This window comes from Mixophyes fleayi, chromosome 1, assembly GCF_038048845.1.
Source record: "Mixophyes fleayi isolate aMixFle1 chromosome 1, aMixFle1.hap1, whole genome shotgun sequence".
NCBI lineage: Eukaryota > Metazoa > Chordata > Amphibia > Anura > Limnodynastidae > Mixophyes > Mixophyes fleayi.
The window spans coordinates 91,316,918-91,337,954 of NC_134402.1; the positions used below are offsets into that span (position 1 = coordinate 91,316,918).

The 21,037-nt window shown below is 38.8% G+C and overlaps 1 protein-coding gene across 2 annotated transcripts in view; it reads right to left on the reverse strand.

Moving 5' to 3' along the window:
* The window catches only part of CPE (carboxypeptidase E), a 50,649-nt gene extending 32,379 nt beyond the window's left edge, over positions 1-18,270 (reverse strand). Inside the window, exon 1 of one of the 2 annotated variants that reach the window (XM_075197962.1) lies at positions 17,662-18,270. In XM_075197962.1, the coding sequence (XP_075054063.1) occupies positions 17,662-17,944 (283 nt within the window). In that variant the 5' untranslated portion in view covers positions 17,945-18,270. The remainder of the gene's footprint in view (positions 1-17,661) is intronic. The other variant, XM_075197956.1, reaches the window with a different exon arrangement.
* Positions 18,271-21,037: the final 2,767 nt, after the last annotated feature.

The window sequence follows — 21,037 nt, forward strand, 5'->3', positions numbered from 1 at the left end:
AATAGGAACGATTTCTGGCAAACAAAGGTGCTGTATGTACTATACTCCTAATGGGGCATACAAGAGACAACAGCTGGCCTTTTAAAGCAGGTAAACACATTGAAGGTAAATACTATGTTCAGGGTCTTGACGCATGACAAGGTTTTTTTTCCATGTAGTTAAAGAATAAAATCCACTAATGGCAGTCATCACTAGTATTCATTCGCCTATTCCCTATTTCATTATATAGAAGTGAATAAATACTATCCTACCATATTCCCCAATGATTTTTCTGCTTAAAATCCAGGGTGAATGAAGTAGTCATACAAAAAATATCATTTATTTTATTAAGCTCAAGATTCACCCATTGGGTATAAACTACCCCACCCCCCAAAAAGTATACACATGGGCATCAATGTGCATGATCAAAAATAAACGAGCAATACAGATGCAAAATGACATATGTCATAATAAAATACCAGGGACAATTTGTAAAGTCACCAGGCCTCCATACACCTGTACCCTCTGTTATCTCCAGACTACAAGTCTGCACGCCATACTCCTCTTCCACACTTGACCAGTGACCTGTACTCCGGGAAATCCCAGAGTACAAGTCATGTGACAGAGGTCAGTAGGGGGCGTGACGATGTTGCTGCATCACTATAGCCCCCGTCCCTACTTAAATTACAGCAGTCCAAGCTATTGAATTGGGGGGCTTAATGACACAATTAAGCCCCACCTCCCGCTATTCAAGGCTGTGAATTTTGCCATTTTATAGGATCTGGTAGGTATGCTTACTCTACCAGGAGTCTGGGAGGACTCCTCGAAATTCGGGAGCCTTCCGGAAATTCCGTGAGAGTAGGCAAGTATGCTGTACCTACAATGCGTTTTTGTAGTATATCTTAGTTACATACAGTTGTTCTGTGATGGCAACTGGCAGGCATATGTGTAATTTTCAATTCAATGACTATGTGGTGTCAGTATCACTCAGCATTTACACCTGCCCTTTAGAAGGTGCAAAAGATATGATTGAAAACGAAAGTTTGTACCACAAACACAGGACCTGACTTGGCCGCATCTGCGTTGGAACACCCTTACTGTATATGGCCTGCGTTAGTCGGCCCCTTCTCTCCCCCGTTCTGCCTCTCAAGTTGTAGGGGGTCACAAGTGTCATTTGTCTATGGAGATGAATTGCATGCAACTACGCTGATTGCTGTAATATCTTTTCTGGGCATGCCCGGTGCGGAATCATGCAAGATACGCTACACAAATGGACGTATGTCCAAACATGAATCAGGCGCAAGGTGTGGGTGGGCAGTGCACTTACTGATTGCAGGATGCAGCATAGAGTGACACCACTTACCTGTGCATTCTCCTGTAGTCATTGAACTTGCAGTTCACTGACTGCCTGACATTGTATTACCAGTCACTGCTCTGCTAGTACAATGAGATTTACTAGTACAATGTGTCACAGTGCAGTCCTTGCAGCAATCTCTGTTTATAGCATATAGTAGGTGGAGAAGACGAGGTAAGAACCTCTTTTCTGCTACCACTAGAATTTCTTACCTCACCTAACTGGACAACTTGGAAATTGTCTCTGTAGAAACTGCCGAAGGGATGAATTATTTGAAGCATTGGGTATGGAAAAAACTATTACTATTAAACTAATATTTTCAGACACTAGATGAAGCATAGCTGTGGTGAAATGTTTGTGTTTTTTCTTGTTTGCTAGTGCTAAGTCATGTTTAAAGTACATAACCATGTTCTAGTTAGGCTGAAAGTGAGTAGGTCACTAAGTGGTATTGTTATTGTGTTTACTCATTGTGTAAAAGTAGGTACCTTTAGTTGACAAGTATATCTGTAAACTTCCACTGTCAATGATGTTGGATTTGGCACAACAGAAAGTGAAACAAGATTTGTTATACAGGGTCTAGTACAACAATGGCACAATCTTTGTGAAAGTTCCATTGATCCACATTTAAAAAAATATATAAAAATAACATTTGCCTAAAAGTATATAATTTTGCTAAATGGAGGATACTTTTGAAGACAATTCACAATTCATAAGAACAACACTGGATAATGTGATCAGCAGGGGAGGACTGGCAAATTTTACTTGGCACTTTAATGGAAAAAAAAATGAAGGTCGCCCAGTGACCCAGCCCAAGTTAGTCCACTATGGGACTGACAGATGCCCCCTCTGCCCCCCAGCCCAGCCTGCCCCTGGTGATCAGTGTATAGTATTGACCTATTTTATAAATAACTTTTGATCATATTGATAATTACATATTAATATGCAAATAGTGCAGATTATAGCCTGAAAGTTTTTGGAATGATAGAGTTCTGCAAAAAATGTATGTGGGACTGTTCTGTTCATTGAAGTCATAAAAGAAAATGTCAAAGTTATTTCTATAGAAACATGCTCAATTTAAGCAGTTTTAAATGTGGGAGGAATAGCACTGTGAAGATAAAAACTGTGATTTCGGTATAAAACACTTTGAAGATAAACTGGTTGATTTTTGGGAGCTCCAGCGCAGCAAATTATTTTCTCAAAGTTATTCAAAATAAATCTTATTATAATAGCAGAATTACAATATGCTTTTGTATGCTAGCCGTCTGGAATACTGATGTCAGCGATATAGCATGATAAAGAGTACAATTTCCTGGCTGCAAATAATACAACATTTCCTATATTGTGATACAATCTGCAAAGGAAACCATTTATTTTCATCAAGGTCCCAGATCTCTTGAGGATAGACTTCACTATGGTAACAATCTCACTGCTCCCAGATTCTTCCCATTATGGGAAGCATGTCACAGTGCAAATATTAACACCAAATAATGAGGCTATATCCTCCGAACCTTCAAGCAGCAGAGCATGTCTCTGCACTGCAACAGTATATACATAGTAATATCATGGTTCAAGAGATCTACACAGGGCACAGACACACTGTCAACATCATAACATCTGAAATATTGTAATTAAAACAGTTTAACATAAAAATTGTGACTAGGCTACATCAGTGGATCCCAAACTTTTTCAGTTCGAGGCAACCCTAGGGTCACAATAATTACCAAGTAGTTCCCCGCCTTCTTACCACCGGCCCTGGCCACGGCACCCCTGTGAGTTCGCTGTGGCACCCCAGGGAGCCGTGGCACACAGTTTGGGAACCACTGGGCTATATAACAAGACTTAATACACTTCAAGAGTAGTCTTAGTAGATCATTATAAAAATGTGCTACATTCTGAACATTGACGAGTCCCAGAAAGTATGTAACGAAGGCCCAGTAAAATAACACCAGCGCATACTTGCCAACTTTCCCGGAATGTCCGGGAGACTCTCGCATTTTGCGACAGTCTCACCGACTCCCGGGAGAGTGTGGCAATCTCCCACATCTGGCAGAATTCTGCCTCACTTCCAAAACGCTGCGATTCACCGGTAATCGCGGCGTTTGGCCCCGTCCCCTACTGTCAAGTGACGTGTTTGCATCATTACGTCACGGGGCGGGGCCAAAACGACGTAAATTTTGGAGCCCCGCCCCCATCACGCCCCCACCCCCCCTGGCAGGCTCCTGAAAGCCAACTTCAGCAAGTTGGCAAGTATGCACCAGCATAATGAGGAAAAAAATGTGAAGTACTATGTGTGGTACCATCTAGAAATTATCTTTAAACCAGTTTCCTGGGTCTTTCTGCTAATTAAGATTTGAGTACCATCAGTTCATTTTTTAATACTAAGAGCAAGTATATGGTAGTTAGTTTCGCAAACAATATGCCTTGTCTCATGCTCCATTAAGGAGAGGTTGTACATTATTTATTTAGTACATTCTACAAAATGACAGATAGAATCTGAACGGTTGCTATAGGCAACATCTCCACTTTTCAAACCCGCCGGAAGATCCCTCAGTCCTATAGAAAGATGGTATGTATATTTGTGCCATCTTTTAAGTGTTTTCACCTTTCCATTGTTATAACAAAATGCATATGTCCCAAGTTAAGCAGTGCTGAGAATAAAATATATATGAAAGTGATATTCAAAAAATATTGTTTTAATTTTACAATGTTGTGTTTTGTGATCTATGTATGATTGTCCTGATTGGTATCTTCCAAAAGGCTACTGGTTTGTCAATGCTAAATGACCCCCTCCCCCCCTGAATTCTGCCTATAGTCATCAATTATTATTATTATTATTATTATTATTATTATTATTATTATTATTATTATCTCTCTCATCTGAACCTATACCGATGAATAGCATATTTCCATGAAATGTGCTACATGCTGTTGTTTTAACAGAGCTTAACAATGAACACAGGGTGACAGCAGATGGTCACTACACACACAGCAGCAGGAGTGAACATATTAATTCAGCTAAGAACACTAACCAGAGCCAGCAGAAGGACCAATGAAATCATCTCCGTCTGCTAATCCTCTGTCACCATGGTAACATCTCCTAGAGAAGTCTTTCATGTCTGAATCAAGCAGCAACTAGTCAGGTGCTTATTCCCCATACCCATTATATGTAAGGGAAATCATTGTGTTAAATCAATGGGTGACTAGAAACCTGGGTACTAACAAAAATAATTATGGTAATACATGCTAAAAGTAGCAAATAATAGGAAACATCTATAATAATCTAACAATGATAATAAAAATTGCACTATAAATGTAAGTTAAATATCAAATAAAAAATGGTATTTACAAAGTCTTTTCAAGTTTACATGTTGAATCTGCTGAATTGCGGAGCTGCGGATTCTGTGGAACATTATAAATAAACTACGGTGATGATACTAGAAAAATTAGTATTAGATTTAACATTCAATTTTGTTGAATCTGCTGAATTCCTGCACAAGAACCTATAAATCTGCTCAGGCACATTACACAATTGTTGTACTTGTTAAATCTATGTTTGTTTGTTTGTTTTTCTTTTTATTCATTTTTTTAAGTCATTCAAAAATTAAAGAAAGTGGCCCCACAATTTTTCAGAGAAGGACAAAACCGCCCTTCCCACACCTAACACCCACCTTATTGAGCTATCACTCCATTTCTCCCCTTCCCCTATTCAACCTGAAGCAACGGTCACATGTCACAATCACAACCCAATGTGTAATTACTGCCTGTCCCCTGACTCTCTCCCTCCATCCCCCACACCTTCCTTACATCCTATTTTTATTCCTTTATGGTTAGTTTAAATGTTATTTGATTTGAACAAACTGTGGACCTTGCGTATGTACCGTTTCTGTTCCTGCTCTGATTGTATTTGCCATATGTGTCTATTTAAAATAAAAATAAACTATGTAACTTATTTAATTAGGAAACAGTTAATAGTTTCCATTTTATTTGTATTTAGGTTTAGTTTTTCTGTGTTGCCCTCCCCCCTTGCTACAGTATTCCACTGACCAAACCGCAAATTTTTCCAATTTGTGTAAACTAAATATATGCAAATCAACTACCAACATGTGACTTACAGAGCTGTAGAGTTGCTTAGGTTGGTGCTACACATGCGCTTGGCTTTTTGTTAAGAACATGGTGAAAAATGATTCCTCTCCCTATACTACCTTACACCCACTGCTCGTCAATTCATCCCCTGGGCTTTTTGGTCCAAGGTACTCACAAACATATATTGTCAGATGAACGGGTTGTTCACCGCAATCCGACTGTGATATCCTGCTCTGAGGAGTTCTTGTCGGACCTTTGCTGATTAAACAGTCTGCTCACATCACAGCCTGAAATTTTCTGTCAGGTGCTCAGTCTGTTTCACCTGGCACTTCAAGTTCTTGTACAGGTATCACGATCCCGGAGTGCACTCTTATACCCATTGTTGCCCTTTGCTGTTGATGTTTAACCACAGAGTTCCACAGTGAGTTTAGACAGCGTTCTTCATGTAACAATATCAAGATAAGCTGTCTTGGTACTTCCAAATGCAGCCCAAAAATCATCCCCATTTCAAGTCACTGAGGTCTCCTCTTGTGATTTGGGACCTCATAATCTGTGATATCCACTTAATTTACCTAACAGGGTTCATAGACAAACTATCGTTCTGCTAGTTGAGGGCACGGAGGGTTAACATTAAATATATTTTGCTTTAAAGTTTAGAAAATATATTTAGCAATTGATCTTTTCCCTAATGATTTACCTCAAAATATCAAGCTGTGATCTCATCCTTTATAAATATTTAGCTGCTATATCTAGAATACAAAATAATATTTTTTAACGTCTTCATGAATTGAGATATAAAAAAGTAAAGGTCAACTATTTTGTTTTACCATTAACTGAATGAAAAATTAGAATGTATGAGCAGGTTTGTGCATTACTGCTTGTGACGTCCGTGAGTACACGCGGTCGCCTAGGAAATTGTATTTTGCATATCCTTCTGTGCAATAAATATTCATATTCATGGAAGCTGACAGGAAGAAAACAGTCGTTGAATAAATCTGAATCTATTGAGTTTTAGAAAAACTATTTCAAATATTCATTGAAAGTATTTGCATTGTGTGCATTTACATGTTTATATGGTATTTCCAAACCCTGTAAAATAACTGCATTGTGCATTGTGCAATACCGTAAGCAAAAGTGAAAATGTGTTCAAACATTCAATAGTTCAGAACTATATATATACTATATATGTTAATATTTACAATTCAATCTCCGTTTCTTAAATATGCATCTGCGACAAAGCAGAAAAATGTTATCTTTTACATGTTCAAGCTGAACACTGTACATGGAAACACATATTTAAAATATCCTTAACTGTATATAATTTTGTTTACCATGTGCTCCCATTGAGATGAATGCAAGTTATCGCACATCAGAGGCACTGAAATGGACCAATAACCATTAAAAAAAACACACACACTGCAGCAGAACGCACACTAAACTGACATAATAAAGCAAATAAACGCATCTGTTTATAAGCGATTAACTTGCGTTAGAATCATAGAATTATAACATTGGTGTGTGCATAGCCTTTGTATGTTTTTTGCTTGCAATGCTCACTTGAGGGATTGAAAATTTTTGCGATTCAGCCTTATAATGAGTCCACGTTTCCAACCAGAGGTGACATCCTAGGCTGAGATTTATTGGAGAAAAGAGTGGCCAATATAGGATGTTACCCCAGGACCAATTCATTATGATACTGTCATGGTAAAGAGTTGGACTAAGCTCAGGAGGTGAGAGCTTTAGGAAAATGAAAGTAGTAAACAGGAGTCCAGCAAAGTGGCAGAAACGACGGTAACTTAAAGGTGAAACTCCCACAAAGGAATCTGCTGGGATTTTATGAATGTGTCTCCCTTGAAAAATAGTTAACTGTGTGTATCTGGAGTTTCCTTATCCACATCCATTCCCACCGTCAATATAAAGTAAAGCATTAAAGAGTTACTTAAACAACTAGTGCAACATTCTTTGATGTGCTTTAGCCCACATATCCAAGGCTAGGATCAATGGCTTTACATATTATTATTATCTTTAATTTATAAGGCGCCACAAAGGGTCCACAGCGCCGTCCATGACATATACAGAAAACAGTGACCCATGACACAACATGATACAGAAAGAACAAAAAATGAAGAACAAAAATATATACACACATAGGTAACATGGTAATGCAAATCAAATTATTTCTGTGACAATGAGTGAAAGTGATGGTAGAAATCAGCGAGAAGTAGGCCATAGTTTAAGAAAACAGGGCTAGGGAAGCAGGCCAAGAATTACAGGGGGTGATGGAATAGTAGAATAAGCACACAAGGAAAGAGGGCCCTGCTCCTGAGAGCTTACATCCTTCTTGGGTCCCGTCATTTGCGGATCCTCCCTCCTCCCTCCTCCTTCCCCGCCCTCTCTAGCTGTGCATTGAGCTCATTGAGTTACTGTACTTACTGTTTACTGTACTGTGCTGTCTCCCATTGTATTGTAATTTGTTTGTCCCTGTACGGCGCTATGGACACCTTGTGGCGCCTTATAAATAAAAATTAATAATAATAATAATAATAATTATAATAAAGGAAAGAGGGAGACACAAATAGGGTGGTACTAAACGGGGGAGAGAGTCAGGATAAGGGAGTTAGGAGGAGGACTGATAGACTTGAATAAAGAAGTGAGTCTTAAGGGCACGCTTGAAGCCTTTGAGAGTAGATGCTAACCTGATGGAACTTGGAAGATTGTTCCACAGCTGGGGAGCAGCCCAAGCAAAGTCCTGGAGATGGGAGTGAAAAGAGGTGATCAGTGAAGTAGTGAGGAGGCAGTCACAGGCTGAGTGGAGAGACGTGTAGGAGTGTAGGCAGAGATGAGATTGGAAATGTAGGGAGGGGAGGATTGATAAAGAGCTTTAAAGGTGAGGGTGATGAGTTTAAATTTAATTCTTTAGGCCATGGGGAGCCAATGTAGTGACTGTTGGAGGGAGACAGCAGAGATAGAGTAGCGGGAGACAAAAATGAGGTGGGCAGCAGCATTGAGGATAGACTTAAGAGTGTCAAGGTAAGCGCCAGGTAGGACACAGAGAAGAAGGTTACAATAGTCAAGGCGAGAGATTACAAGCAAGTGAACAAGGGTTTTTGTAGCTTCCGTGGTGAGAAAGGGGCGTATCTTGGATATATTCCGAAGGTGGAAATGCAGGATTTTGAGAGGGACTGAATGTGAGGCTTGAAGGAGAGGGAGGAATCAAAGATGACCCCAAGGCATCGGACTCGAGGGAGAGACGAGGGTACATAAATGTTAGTCTTCACTCCGTATAACCCAGTTTTATTGTCCCAGGTGAGTGTATCAGTAAATAGGTCCTAAAACATCAGCACACACAAATACTATATGTCCAGATTTCTAACAGAACAATGGCTACTAAGGGAAGTATAGCTTTTCTTTCACAAAATCCATGTGACCTTTCTTATAACAGGAGGTAAAGCATTTTGTTTGTTTTGGTTTCTTGGAAATGTTGGCAGTAATAGCCAAAAAGAGAAAGAGGGGTTGTGATAATGGAGGTACTATTACTATTAATACCAGTACAGGGACTCACATTCAATCTATTAGTCTGTATCTATTTCATTAAAAAAATTATATTTACTTCAATTTATTAAAATATCATCCAATAGAATGGTTACAATTGTTTTTTCGCAAAATATAAGGTTAAAATGTGTGTGAAAATAGTAAGAAATCTGTGTAAAATTATGAGCTGGGCTGAATGAGGTGTATAATGTCAAGTGTTCATCAGAGAACATCAAGCTTGTCATTGGTGCAGAACTCATTTAAATAAACATTGATATAATAAACAGATATTTGATAAGCCACAAAACAGCCTGACTCAGTTATTGTGCATATTTCACATATTGTAAAGTCAACATCTATTCTGTGCTATGTAATTGTTTGAATTGCATTACACCAAATACTTCAGATTACATCTAGATTTGTACTTCTTGCTTTATCATGTTAGGCTGCTTTGTTGCCTTTGGGCAAATGTAAGCTTTAGTAAGCACTTTCAGTTCTCAGTACAACAGAAGTGTTGACCAAAAAATTGCAATTTCCTTATAGTCTTGTCACCGTGTGTGCGTAATTTGGACTAAGACTTCTTGTCTTATTGAAAAGTGTTTATAAAATGTTATATATCTAAATAGATTACTAAGTTCTTTCCAAGTATTTTGGACAAATACAAAATTGAATCAAAATCCTATTAAGCATAGAATTATGTCAGGGGAAAAGCAAATATGTTTTATCACATATTCACATTTGTCTGCAGTTACTGTGCGGTACTTCCTGAACTATGCAGTAAAATTAGGATTTGGTTTAGTAAATGATAAAGATTCCATATAAACCAAATCTTAAAAAAAAAGGTGAAGATGGTTGGTTAGAATCCTGAATTGAAAATTTATGCTATTTATTATTTACATATTATATTTTATTTATTTAGCCTCAGAGCTCTCTCTATTTGTACTCAAAACCAGAAGTGGAGAATAAGGCAATGTACATCATGCATCACTATTGGTAGTAAGAAGGGAAATTTGCAAAAGTGCTTTTATTTACTGGAATGATCTCATTGACCAGTTGAAATGTTGGGAACTATGCAATTAAAACGCAGATAACTCTTCACTGTCACTCACCATATGCCAATAAATATTGCTATGTTTGATAACATGTTCCAGAGAATAGCTGGTGCAGATGGTGCAGATAAGTTACATGCTGAACACATTTCTACAGTATAATATTGCAGGAGAAACCACATTGCAATCTTATGATGAAAGCATGTCTGGATTATAATTTCAAAAATATGGTTAAATTAGAATAGATTTTTCATCCCTCGGTACAGTACAGTGTGGTACCTCCGATAAACAGCTTCAGGTACCAGCTACTTGGAAGGACACCTGTATATATGCCAATATTGCCCAGACACAGTTAACTAGTTACTGCATTGATGGTTTATTGATGTTTATAGTATCTTCTGTCTCAATACACACAGCAATGATTAGGTCCAAAACATGTGGGGCCCCCTCTTTGGTTACTTTGAGGTTACCCTGCTGCAGAGGTGCTCAACCCCAGTCCTCAAGAGCTACCAGCTCATGTTTTCAGGATTTCTGCCTATAGAAACAGGTGGGATAATTACTGACCCAACCAAACAGATTAACTCACCTGTACATGATTTAAGAAATCCTGAAAACATGAACTGTTGGTAGCTCTGAGTTTAAGGACTGAGTTTGGGCACCTCTGCCCTACTGGATTACTATGTAGTGCATCCAAATAACTACAGCGGGAATATCATACCTAGTGAAAAGGGCAAGACACTCAATGACATTAGAAGACGGCCCAGATAGGTGTCCCACTAAATGAGAGGCTGTGGCGTCTTTTGTATTGGCAGCAGAACCAGATTTACTCACTGTGAATCTAGATGACAATGCAGTAACTGCCCAATGGAAATAAGTGTCCTTATACCATTCACACTTATTTGCTGCTAAATTCACCAGATTAAATACACCCAACGCACAAATGACCATGTCGTTCATTGTAATTAGTTGCTGTGACGTGACCCAGCCTGATCCTTGTTAAGTGAAGTGCTGGTATCAGGGGGTATACTGGAACTTGGCCAGTATTGTAACTAAACATGGCCCTATATAAGTGTTAATATGATGTCAGGGGGAATTTTTAATATAGTACCTATGGGGCTGTATTAATATATTTATTGGACTGTACTAAGGCAATGCTCATGGGACTGTAGTAATATACTGGTTAATAGAGATGCATTTATATAGTGACTGTGCAGATACACTGGGGCACAAGGGGTATAAAGATCTTTCATTTCATGTTTGTATTTGGGTTTTTTTAGCATCTCCTCTGTGAAAGGTTAAATTTAATTAATTCCAGTATTGCTGAGTGCGAGAGAAGTGATACCCATCAAAGATACAGCTGCAAGTAATCTGTACTCTCAGATTGTAGTGTATGAAATGGTCATGGTGCTGCAATGGGCTGTATCCTATGATGGTCATAGGGGTGGAGGGATTTATCATTTCTACACTGAAGACCTCTTCTTTCTTTTGGTCTTCATTTGGCCTATGGTCAAAAATCAGTACAATGTTCTACAATGTGATAGGAATTAACATATTTTAACCCTTTTCGGGTGTTGGGGTTGGTAGTAATTGCAGTCTTCGCAACCCATGGTAGTTACATAACTAATTCCCACAGTAAATAGCATGTCTGGCAAGTGACCTAGTATGTGTCTTCTTGTAACTTAATACAGCACGTAAAGAGTACTTCAATCATGGAAAATAATCTTTGATTAGGCATGGTAAAAATAGAATCTGTTTATCCAGTTAGTGTGAACTGAAGTGCACCAGGTTTATTGAGGCAAAATGCAAGTGGATTATTGTTAATCAGTTTGTTATCTATCTCTACATTGGCTATTTGGTTCCATATGGATGAAAAAGGACGTTGTTCCATGGAAAAGGATGCATTCATATACTGTGACCTGGGGCACCGAGAGGGGGAGGGTGTGGGTATTAATTACCAGGGCCCGGGGCATGCCAGGGGGCACAGGCCCGCACTGCAGACAACAAGGGGTGGCTAATTGGGACAGCCCTTTCAGTGACAGGCTGAACTAATGGAGACAGGCAGCCAGGCAACAAATCAGACTGCTGCCAGGCTGCCTGTGTATATATGTGGAATTGTGTGTGTATGTATATGGCATTGTGCATTTATGTATATGACATTTGCATGTATGTATATGGCATTGTGCATGTAGGTATATAGGTATATGGCATTGTGTGCGTGTGTATGTATATGTCATTGTGCGCATGTGTGATGTGTCTGAGGGGGTGACGTAGTGTGTCTGGGGGGTGGCGTGATGGGTGATGTGGCATGATGCGTGATGTAGTTGAGGGGTAGCGTGATGTAGCTGAGGGGAGGCATGATGTGTCTGGGGGGTGATGTGGTGGGTGATATGTCAGGGGGTGGTGTGATGTGGGATGTAGTTGAGGGGTGGCGTGATGTGGCTGTGGAGGGTGTGATAAATGTAATATTTTATTATAATGTAAATATTATATACTGCATGATCTGTGTCATGTACGGTGTACACTTATTGCTTGCTTTTCCATATTTACATTTTCCAACAGCTCCCAACATTCCAGGATCCATACAAGAATCCAGTACCAGGATGTGAAAGCTGCAATAACAGGTAGGTGAGAATAACAGCATTTTAATACATAATGGGGAATTCAATTAGCCGCAAAGTGTCTCTGGAACATCTGCGAGACTCTTTGCGGTGGAGATTTGACAGAAATCTCCTCCCATTTCTCCTCGCATCTCTATGGGGTGCGAGGGAAAATGATCAGAGATTTTTACCGTAATTGTCGGCAGTGTGCGCTGTACGATGTCTGCGTGTCACATTGCCGGCAATTGAATTTCCACTAATATGTCATGTCTAAAGAAATGCAGCCATGCCCATGTTGACCACGCCCCCAACATTATGTGGCCACGCCCCTTTGGAATATCAGTATGATTCAATCCAGAAGTAGAAAAGTGATTGTATGGAAATGTAGACAGTGCTGTTCACACTGCTTAGTTCAGACCCAATGATGTCAAATATGTGGCATGGTGGTGGGAGCAGCCGTACACAGAGCTACAGTGTTTTGTAGTGATGATAGAAGTTTTCCAAATACGGTAAAGTAGGTGAACTTGAAATATTAATGTCAGAAGAGAATTGGGATATAGTAGGCAAAACTGAAATATAGTTGGAAGAATAGGTAATGGACTTATTAACTAATATAATGTATAGGGGGCATTTAGGTATTAGTGATCATAATGTGATAGGATTTGACTTGTGTTTTAAGAAGATGTTTTGTAGGAGGGCTACTACTTCAGAAACGCTACATAGACTATGGTAGTTCCCTCTTAAACAAAACCACAGAGGCCAAATGGGTCACTTCTAAAAAGTATGTTTAACACGTTCTATAGCAGTTATATAGCTTATGGCAACCAAAGCTTTAGGAGTAAAAAGTAACTAATGTGGCCAAATATTATTACATCCCCTATGTCCTAGAGTGGGAGGAGTAGAGCAGTAGAGCATAATAAGGGGAAGGGATGTTACTGAAAAGAGTGGTGGAAGTGAAGTGTTAGGATGGAATAAGAACAAGTTGAGTGTTATAGCAGAACATATGTCAACTGTGAGATAAGGATAGTTCAGAGCACAACAAAACTAATCTAAGCAAGAGTCAGATCCTTGGGTGCATCCTGGAAGATATAGTGTGGGATATAGAGGCTAAAAGTATCCTTTTGTTGCAGCTGAACAGGGTCTAAATGAGAGATTCCAAATCCGAGAGCACTCTAATGTGACGCCCATGCAGAATCTGGATACTACAATACATGGGATCACCTGGTATGGCAAGAGACAATAGTGAGAGAAGCCCTGCAAGCGGGGAAAGGGGAAGCAATAATCAGCCACCCAAAGCCACAGAGCAGGAGGAGAAAACTGCAGTGAGGCTTACCCATTATATAGCTAACGAGTGTCAGCTCCTGAGACAAGCACCCCTTTGATGATAAATGTGATTACAAATAAGTGATTATTCTGCAACATTGACATCTGCATATATAATGTATGCTACAGAGCTTTGTGAAGATGAAATAGTGTGTAGCAAGACTTTGTAAATAATTATACCACAAATAAATACAAAAAAGTAAACTAAACTTAATCTTATTACCTATGCTGTATTTACATTGGTTCAGAGTTTTGTGCTATTTGTTCTTTTGATAAACAATATGGGCCTCTTTCAATAGTAGGAGTAAATCCAGCTAGACAGTGTTGGCAACACCATGTCTCACTGTAGGGGAGGGGGATGGATTTCAAAAGTGTGGAAAGATTCAGAGATGGTAGCTCAACTCTAAATCACAGTGTAAAAATAAAGTTGTCCAGTATTTGTGTGTTACATTCAGAAGTAGGCAGTATTTCCTCTACATGCAAACATACAGTGTTTGCACTGTATGTACAGCAACATGATTGGTCCATTTAGTAAAGGAACGCAAGACCATACCATATGTGCCCTATAGGCAAAAACAAGTTTGCATTTACACCCATTGCAGTGTAACATGGTTTGCTCTGTTGCAAATTCTATACCTATGCAAAATGTGGACTTAACTCTAAATAAAACCTCTTTGTGGGTACAATTTGAATGGGTGAGGTTTACAATTCACAATCTATGCCCACTCTCAGGGGCAGGCTGGGGAGCAGGGGGACATCTGCCCCTGGGCCGGTCCCATAGTGGGCTACCTTGGGCTGGGTCACTGGCAGGGGAGGGCTGGTAAATTTTAGCCAGGGGAGCAAGACTTGAGTCAGCAGCCTATTAGGATCATTTTAAAGGGAAAAAATGCAGGTGACCAAGCCCAAAGTAGTCCACTATGGGACCACCCGGGGGGCAGATAAAAACATATTGCTTACAATAGTTGATGAAAAAAATTGACAAGTAATTCTGCATAATATAATAATCAGAAGACTGTTGAGTTTATGTTTGTCACAGCTTGTGTCGCAGCAGTAGCAGTTGAGGGAGGGCTCATGTTGGTTGTCCCGAGTTGAAGTGGGGCTGTATTGATGGATGTATACTGTATATATATTATTCATTCGCTTGGATTTGTCACTAGGATGGGAGGTGTCAGGTGACTGGTTGCTGGGCACTATTAACATGACCCTTGGATTGTGGATTATGCTGCATTTTATACATGGCCTAGTGGACAATGGGATGGCCTGGTATTCCCCACCCCCCTTAAAGGTTTTCTCTCCACTGCTTGGGAGCATATTTATTATTGTATGAGTGATGGGTGCCTGATAGCGGGACAGAGCAGTAGATAGTATCCCCTATCTAATGTCATGCAGCTCCAGTACATCTACTTTTATTATGCGCTGACTGTGTATATGAAGGACCATTTTGTGAAATTGTAACTCAATTAAATCTATTATTGTGAACAGTTACCTTCTTAGTTTTGCCATTTGTTTCATTGTGTATCAGAAGAAAATACAAGGTTTACCACAGTTTGTGCTAGGTATAATTTGGAATTGCTTTCTGAATACAGTCAGTCATTTTGTTTTCTTGTCGTTCAATCAGCCATTTTGGTGCTTTTTAGATTCTGAAACTCTATTATGGTCATATAACATTCCTGCAGTACTACAAACGCCACTATTTATAATGTTGCATTCTGTTCAGAGTTCCCTAGATAATCCAAACTTCTATGATCTTATCACCTGTCTGACATACTGTATATACCTGTCCCATCTGTGCTGTTTATTTCATTCTCACATCTTCATTAGATAATGAGCTCTAGGAAGTAGTCCTCTCTGTGTTAATAAATAAATGGCCCTGTATTGTTATTAGGGAATGTTCAGTTGTTTCCCTTATTGTATAACGCAGTCAAATATCAAATATGTGCCCCAGTGTATAAATAAGGGTAGATAAGAAGAAAACAAATGAAATTGCTATTTTCCACAATAACTCACGCTACATTTCCCCGTGTGTTTGCATTGCACTTGCAACACTTAGGGCTAGATTTACTAAGCTACGGGTTTGAAAAAGTGAGGACGTTGCCTATAGCAACCAATCAGATTCTAGCTTTCATTTATTTGGTACCTTCTACAAAATGATAGCTAGAATCTGATTGAATTTATAGGTTTATGTCAGTTTCTTCATCCTTTACAGACGTTAAAGTGAAAATTCTGAATAAATAAAGAATGGCTGATACTTTCCTTATATATTGCTAATATCATAAGTAATGCTCTTTTTATCATGATAATTTTGTTACTGGGTGGCACTCTTTATAAGTTATTTGCTTATTTTACCCTGAGAGAACATGAACAGTATCTCACATTCATATAGAAATACAGAAAAATAGGATACTTATAGAGTAAACTATATGTTCTACTGAACATTTAAAAAATCTAAAAGTGAAAATAGTACACATTTATAAATAATAACATATGTGGGTATATTTACTAAAATGTGGGTATGAAAAAGGTGGAGATGTTGCCTATAGCAACCAATCAGATTCTAGCTGTCATTTTGTAGAATGTACTAAATAAATGATAACTAGAATCTGATTGGTTGCTATAGGCAAAATCTGCACTTTTTCAAAGCAGCAGTTTAGTAAATATACCATATGGTCTTCATTTTAAGACAACACAACAGTATATGGAGAGTAGGAATTCTACAGTCAGTTATAGAAAACAGTCTGTTTTAGGTGCCAAAAGAAGGAAACATCCAAAGAAATCTAAAAACCAAGATGAGGTTCAGGCAGCGAGAATACAAATGACACAGCTCCTTGGTGTTATTAACATGGAAAATTGTATTAATATATGTGACCTGGGAATACTTTCTGTAGAACTATCAGTATGCACATCACCTTCCATTGTGTGATGGTGCATGTGGTATTGTGAGCAAAGAATTGTAAATATGCACCAATGTGTATTATATATCATACTGCCTAAGCCAGTATTTCTTTATACTAGTATATATAACGTTACGCTGCTACTTTATGCATGTGGAGTCATCCTGTATCTTACTCTGTAGAACCTGCATCATACTCTTAGTTACTGTATATCAGTGCACACAACTGTTCATGTCACCATACATAAAATGTGTGTCAATATATGTACAAAGCATCATGGGTGCTGTCATGCTGTATCATTGGAAAATGTCACAAGTACTCCATAGGCCTCAACAACACCATTTGTACTCAATTTATATGTGATACTTGTGTGAACACAGGAGTAGAATGAGAGCACAAAAATCTTCGATCACTAATAATTTTATAAATAACGATATTGAATGTAATTGTGTTGAAAACTGGTAACATTTTAATCATATAATATATACCGGTTTATATTACATTATCTATTGCTCATTGTTAACCATTTGTTGCATTACATAATCATGTATCATTGTATTGTAAATGTTATTTTGTGAAATTCTAGCCCTATTTATGCTCTTTGGTGTTGTGCATGTTTTAGGATAGATTTGTATGTTTCATGCACATCCCATTATACCAGTATATATGATACCTGGTGATAATTTGCAGAGATTCCATGTGTTAAGCGTTTATTTAAACGTATGTAATAGATGATGTTTTATGGATCTTTTCCAGATGGACGCAGTAACATTGTGACAGGTCTGGTGTGTTTCGCTATTAGTCACTGCTGTTTGGAAGCAGATGTATTTATATGATTGTGAATGGAGACTCACCAGGCTCATGTTCTCCGGGCTTGTCAGATATCTCTATGACCAGCAGCTCCCGGCCCTCGTAGCTCCGTCCCACCGTGTAGATCCTGCTGATGGACGGACACTGCAGCCACACAGCCACCAGCGCTTCCCGCAGTTCGGGGTAACGGTGATACTCAAACGAGATACCTCCAGACTCCTGGCTCAGCCTCCGCCGCCTGCCCTGAGCCTCGGAGGAAGAGGAGATGGAGCAGCCTTGGAGCAGCAGCAGCCCGCAGGCAGCCAGCCACAGTGACCCCCGCATCATCTAACCTATGGGCTACCTGTCTAAGGCAGAGATTGGAATGGATACAGCACCTACCCGGCTCTATAATCCTACTGACCCTATTATCTAGTCACAGATCTGTCATCTACCATTACCTGCCTTATACTGCAATAACCCCAGTCACTGACTAGCATGTGATATTCTGATAGCTCCAGTAACCCTATATCCTTCCTGTGTCTTGTATATATATATATATCTATCTATATCTCTCCCAGCTTCTTCCCTTTGTCTCCGTATCTCTGTTCTCTGTCACTAACTGCTGATCTGTGTTTTTCCAGCCCTCTCTGACAATCCTCCTCCTCCTCCTCCTGTGTGTCAGGCTCTCCACCCTCCTCTTACCTTCTCATCCTCAGCGAGGGATCAGCTGCTCCTGCAACCCATCCCCTCCTTTTTCGTGTCTCCCCACTAACAGCACTGAAGAAAATGGGAAATAGGATAAATGTGTCAGTTTAATGGGGGGGGGGGGAATCCCCCACAAACTGTTGATCAGAATATTACTTAATAGTTTAGACTATTTTAAACCAGGCTTGATTAAGTATACATGAACACTGTATTGAAAACAATATACTGGGCATATGGTAAAAATGTGTAAAGATTATCCAATAAGCCATCCATCCAAAAAGAGCTATGATAATTTTCTTTTCAGATAATGCTGATCACTACCGAGCAGGGGAGGGCTGGTAAACTTTAGCCCGGGGGGCAAGACTTGACTCAGCAGCCTATTTTAAATTAAAATAAATGCAGGTGTCCCAGTGACCCAGCCCAAGGTAGTCTACTATGGGACTGTACCGGGGGGGCAGATGCCCCCCTGCCTCCTAGCCCAGTCTGCCCCTGCTACCGAGCCCCTCTGCTGACAGCATACATGTAGCTCTTATAATAAACGTTCTCTTATCCGCTGAAGTTCTTGTATCTTGTACAACAACATACTGTGATATTTTATGCTTTACAAAATGTAAAGGGTTCTCTGCCAAAGAGGAATTATGAGAATCTGTATTTTACAAATCTGTTTATACAGAGCCTATAAAAAACATATTTACTTGGACTACTGTGTAATACTTTATGAGTAGAGGAAGCAGAAACAGGGATTAGGTATAAGCCGGAACTGCCGGAATGAGTCTACTTCCTATAGCGCGGTTTTTGCACACTTTGCAGGACAAATTTAAAATGGCAATGTCCTTCAAGGCAAAAACTGCAGCATAATACATTTATTCTCTGGTGTCTTGAGTGAAGCTTGCCTTATATATATATATATATATATATATATATATATATATATATATATATATATAATACATATATAACATACATGCCAACTTTCAAAACTTCTCCCCCGGCAGATCCCCTCAAAGTACCCTAGCCATCAACAATGGCTGCCGGAATGGTGTTCTGATGATTTTGACCATTCATTCCGGCTGCCGGAATGGGGTTCTGAGTACCCTAATCATCCGTTCTGGCTGCCAGAATGGGTCTCAGAGTACCTTGACCATTCATTCCGGCTGCTGGAATGGGACTCTGAGGATCTTGACCATCCATTCCAGCTACCAGTATTGATGGCTAGGGTACTCTAGCCCCATTCCGGCAGGTGGTAGTCACATTTTCGATGCTTACAAAACCGGCAAAATTTGACACGTAAATACCAATAAACAAAAGAAAGACACAATCATTACATTGACAACTTGAATGCTGACAGCATGTAATCATCAACAGCAATAACACCCAACTTATATAATACCGATAAATATAAAAAACTGACAAATGATATTCAACGCTTACAATGATAGACATGTGTTTAACAATGACATAAATGAAATCCTGACCGCTATATTCAATGCAGAGAACACTAAATGCCTACATCACAAAATTAAACCACAGTTATAAAGATGACAGATTTTAGATCCCAACATAACACTGATGTTATTTTTCCCAAAAACCATGTAATCAAGTAGTAAATACCCACATTTTTAATGTAAAATAATATACTTTTATTGATCTTGCCACCATTTGTAATGTATCCCTCCCACCTAAGTCAAAAACAACATCATGGTCATCTTTTTTCCATAGCTCCCCGTGACCTTTGTAATCATATAAAGGTACTTGGCCATATTTCTAATGTAAAATAATATACTTTGATTGATTGTGGCCCAATTAGTAACGTACAAATATTTTAACAGTAGGCAGACTATGTCTCACATAAAGCAAAGTAAACAATACAACAGTGCACATGTGTTCAATAATATCAAGGTACTTCCATTCAATTTATATAAAACACACACATACATCTACACAAGTCTAATATATAAAATTAATTTTTATTTAAAATGAATACCATTACACTCCATGAAATTGTCATTTTAATAAAGTCATAATTGTTCAAAATAATGACCTATAATCAGAATACATTGATGATGTCACAGAAATATGAATATATTAATGCTATCATCATCATCATCATTTATTTATATAGCGCCACTGATTCCGCAGCAATGTACAGAGAACTCATTCACATCAGTCCCTGCCCTCATAACAGTCTAATTCTATTCTATCAGATGTGAATGATTAACTTATTGATACATTTCGCACCTCGGAATATGCCCTATAAAAATGTTTGGAGCGCATTTGCACGCTGCCATTTCTACGATTTTGCAGAGCTTGCTGGTTATTGTCGTGGATCTGGCTTTGCTGACCCAGTTCCTTTCTCCTGTATTCACGCCTGGATACAGTAAAAATATTGCTTTTTTTAAAGCAAAACTGTCGAGTACCTCAAATCGCCGTTCAAGTCTCACAGAGGCTGAAATCAAAATTTTAGTTTCACATGTAATTTTTATTTATTTATTGACCCACCAATCAGTAAATATGTCCATATCACATTTAACAGTTATTTTAAATAATTCAAATTGTATAATCTATACCTATACTTTCATGGACATGTAAAATGTGTATCAAAATTTAATTTGATGCATAGTTGCTGTATGCAATGTATAATCTGTATAGATTTCCTGTAAAGCACAATTTTTTTACACCACATTTTTATTTAAAGTCGTACCATCTATTGTCTTTAGACATTATAGATATCAA